At 47.2% G+C, this 2,487-nt stretch overlaps 1 protein-coding gene across 1 annotated transcript in view; it reads left to right on the top strand.

Moving 5' to 3' along the window:
* The first annotated feature begins 6 nt into the window (after positions 1-6).
* Positions 7-2,487, top strand: part of LOC116216870 (erlin-1-like) — a 9,534-nt gene continuing 7,053 nt past the window's right edge. Inside the window, exons 1-3 of the mRNA XM_031554346.1 lie at positions 7-302; positions 1,481-1,562; positions 1,939-1,985. Of these exons, the coding sequence (XP_031410206.1) occupies positions 190-302; positions 1,481-1,562; positions 1,939-1,985 (242 nt within the window). The 5' untranslated portion in view covers positions 7-189. The remainder of the gene's footprint in view (positions 303-1,480; positions 1,563-1,938; positions 1,986-2,487) is intronic.

Here is a 2,487-nt window from a genome sequence, read left to right as displayed (position 1 = left end):
GGTGCGCGGCTTCCGAGGTTCTGTCCGAAGGAGGGATTGGCGAGGTGGGGGCGGATCAGGCCTGTGAAGCGCCGAGCTGGGAGGCGTGAGGGCTGCGGTGCAAAGGCCGAGTGTTTCCCTCCCCTTGGGAAGGCGAAGGGAGCTTCCTCCCGCCCTCCCTCAGGAGTTTGTCTCACAGGTGCTGCGAGAATGACCATGGCCCAGGCCGGAGCGGTGGTGGCGGCCGCTACGGGAGTCCTCGTCTTCTTCCTGTATGCCTCCATCCACAGGGTTGAGGAGGGGCACCTGGCCGTGTACTACAGGTAGCGTTCCTACTGGAAGGCCTCCGCAGGTTTTTCTGACTGATGAGATTCGCAGCCCTCAGAGTGCCCTGGGAGGGAATTGTTCCCTGCCGGTTTTTCTCGGGGTTTTGCCCTGAGGTGGGCAGGGTGAGTTCTTTCTGCTTTCCTGCACCTTTAAGGCACGGTTGTGTACAGAGCCGTTGGAGTCCTAGGTCTTTCTGATCCCTCAGCTGCTTTTCTTACCTCTGTACAAAGTAACTTATCTGCTCGTAATTGGGATCTAAAAGCATGAAGCCTGTACCCTGGGCCTGCGTACAGCCTTGTTGCTCTCACCTGGGTGCTATTGCCCTGTACCAGGACAGCTGGGCACCTACCTGCCCCAGCAGCACTGGGAGCTTGCAGTTGTCCTGGACAAACTCTGTAGAAAGAGAGGGCGTGGTTACTAGATGCTTCCTCTTCAAATTTTAATAAAGGAATGGAGAAATTCAGCCTCAGCCCGTTCAAGCTTTTTTTCTGCCAGCTTTTCTGAATCTTTGGGTCACTTATGCCATTTAACCTCCTTTCTACGCTTCATGTTCCCCATTTTGGCCCAATCCCTTTGTGCTGCTTTTTTCCCGTAATTATGAGTGTGTTGAACAATGTGGGTCTTAGCAGGATGCTAAGCATTGGTTGCTCAGAGCTTTCCTCTGTCTCCAACTGACAACTAGCTGTCTGACCACGCAAGGGACTGCAGATCATAGTCCTTCAAGTAGGGGGCTGTGCTGAATGCTCTACAGAAATCCAAACTGGCAGAATCACCAGCTGCTGGACGTTTCCATGACTGCTAGTCAACAGCTTAGAGGAAAAAATTCTGTGTTCTGTAGATGCTCTGCAGTGTTGCAATGATGCAACAGAATGTTGCAGAATTTAGCTATGTCTGCTATCTCTTAAAGTTAATTTCTCAAAACTGTTAAGTCGCAACAGGCAAGTGTCTTCTTTAGAGTCAGCCATTGTATACAGAAATTGTGCTGTGTATATTCTCAAGATAGGTTGCTCCTTTGCACTGTAGTGAATGAGGTTACAGGCCTGAAGTGACTCTGATGCAAGAAATATGGAGCAGGTGAATTGTGTAATTCACCCTAACATAGCTGTGACTCCTGGCATTTTGATTGTGTTTTCCATTTGAAGGATGTTTTCTTCATCTATCTCTTTCTCTCTAGGGGTGGTGCATTGTTAACTAGTCCAAGTGGACCAGGCTACCACATCATGTTGCCCTTCATCACCACATTCAAATCTGTGCAGGTCAGTGTCTCTGAACTGCTGTCCTGTGCAAAATATCAGCATTTGTTGGGCCTTTGGGTGCTTTGCTGCATGAGAATCTACACAGCTTCTTTTGGAGCAGGAGATGCCTCACTCTAGGATATGATCTGTTTGTGGCCAGATTCCCAGGAAAGCTGCAGGAAGTAAGAGTAGGGAAATGAGCACAGCTGCCATTGTCTCTACCAGAAGGCAGTTAGGACGAAGTCCATTTCCTACTTGCACCTATAACTGTCACGAGGAAGGCAGAGGATGCAGTTTGGTTCTTTGTGCCTCTGGTATGGTTGTGATGGATTGAAGGCAGCATGGTCTGCTTGGAGAATGGAGTGCATTTCTGAGCGTTGGTTATCTTGTATTTCAGACCACCCTGCAGACTGATGAAGTGAAAAATGTGCCTTGTGGAACAAGGTATGTTTTCTCATTGTATTTCTTCTGGTGATGAGTAGATGTGTTCTCTTGCATAGTTTGCATTAATTGTTCATAGTACTGTGATGCAGAAGCTGAAAAGTAAAAGCATAAAATTAGTTCCAAGCATAAATACATTCGTTCCACTTGGAAATCAAGCAGGAGGTATGGGATAGAGTGCACCTTCTGGAATTGACGTTTGCATTTATGCCGATGACCTCCCAACTTTCCTTGTTTTCTTCCTTGCATTACTCTGGTCACCCACTGGTCTTCTTTAGTCTGCCTTCTGCTTTGCATATTTCAAGCCAGAAGCTTGTGGTGAATATGACCGCTGATTACAGCAGTGGGCAAAAGTAAATGGTGAACAGAAGTCCTTTCTCCTGGTGAGAGATGACTTGTTTAAACAACAGCTCAAGAAATAAGTTTCCTGGAATTAGTGCGGCTGTATAATCAATGGATATACAGATGGTATGTGTATGTGTGTATATATATATATATATATATA

Source organism: Meleagris gallopavo, chromosome 8 (assembly GCF_000146605.3).
Source record: "Meleagris gallopavo isolate NT-WF06-2002-E0010 breed Aviagen turkey brand Nicholas breeding stock chromosome 8, Turkey_5.1, whole genome shotgun sequence".
Classification (NCBI taxonomy): domain Eukaryota; kingdom Metazoa; phylum Chordata; class Aves; order Galliformes; family Phasianidae; genus Meleagris; species Meleagris gallopavo.
The sequence above is the reverse complement of the archived record's forward strand: the minus strand, read 5'-3'. Positions and strand labels throughout refer to the sequence as shown.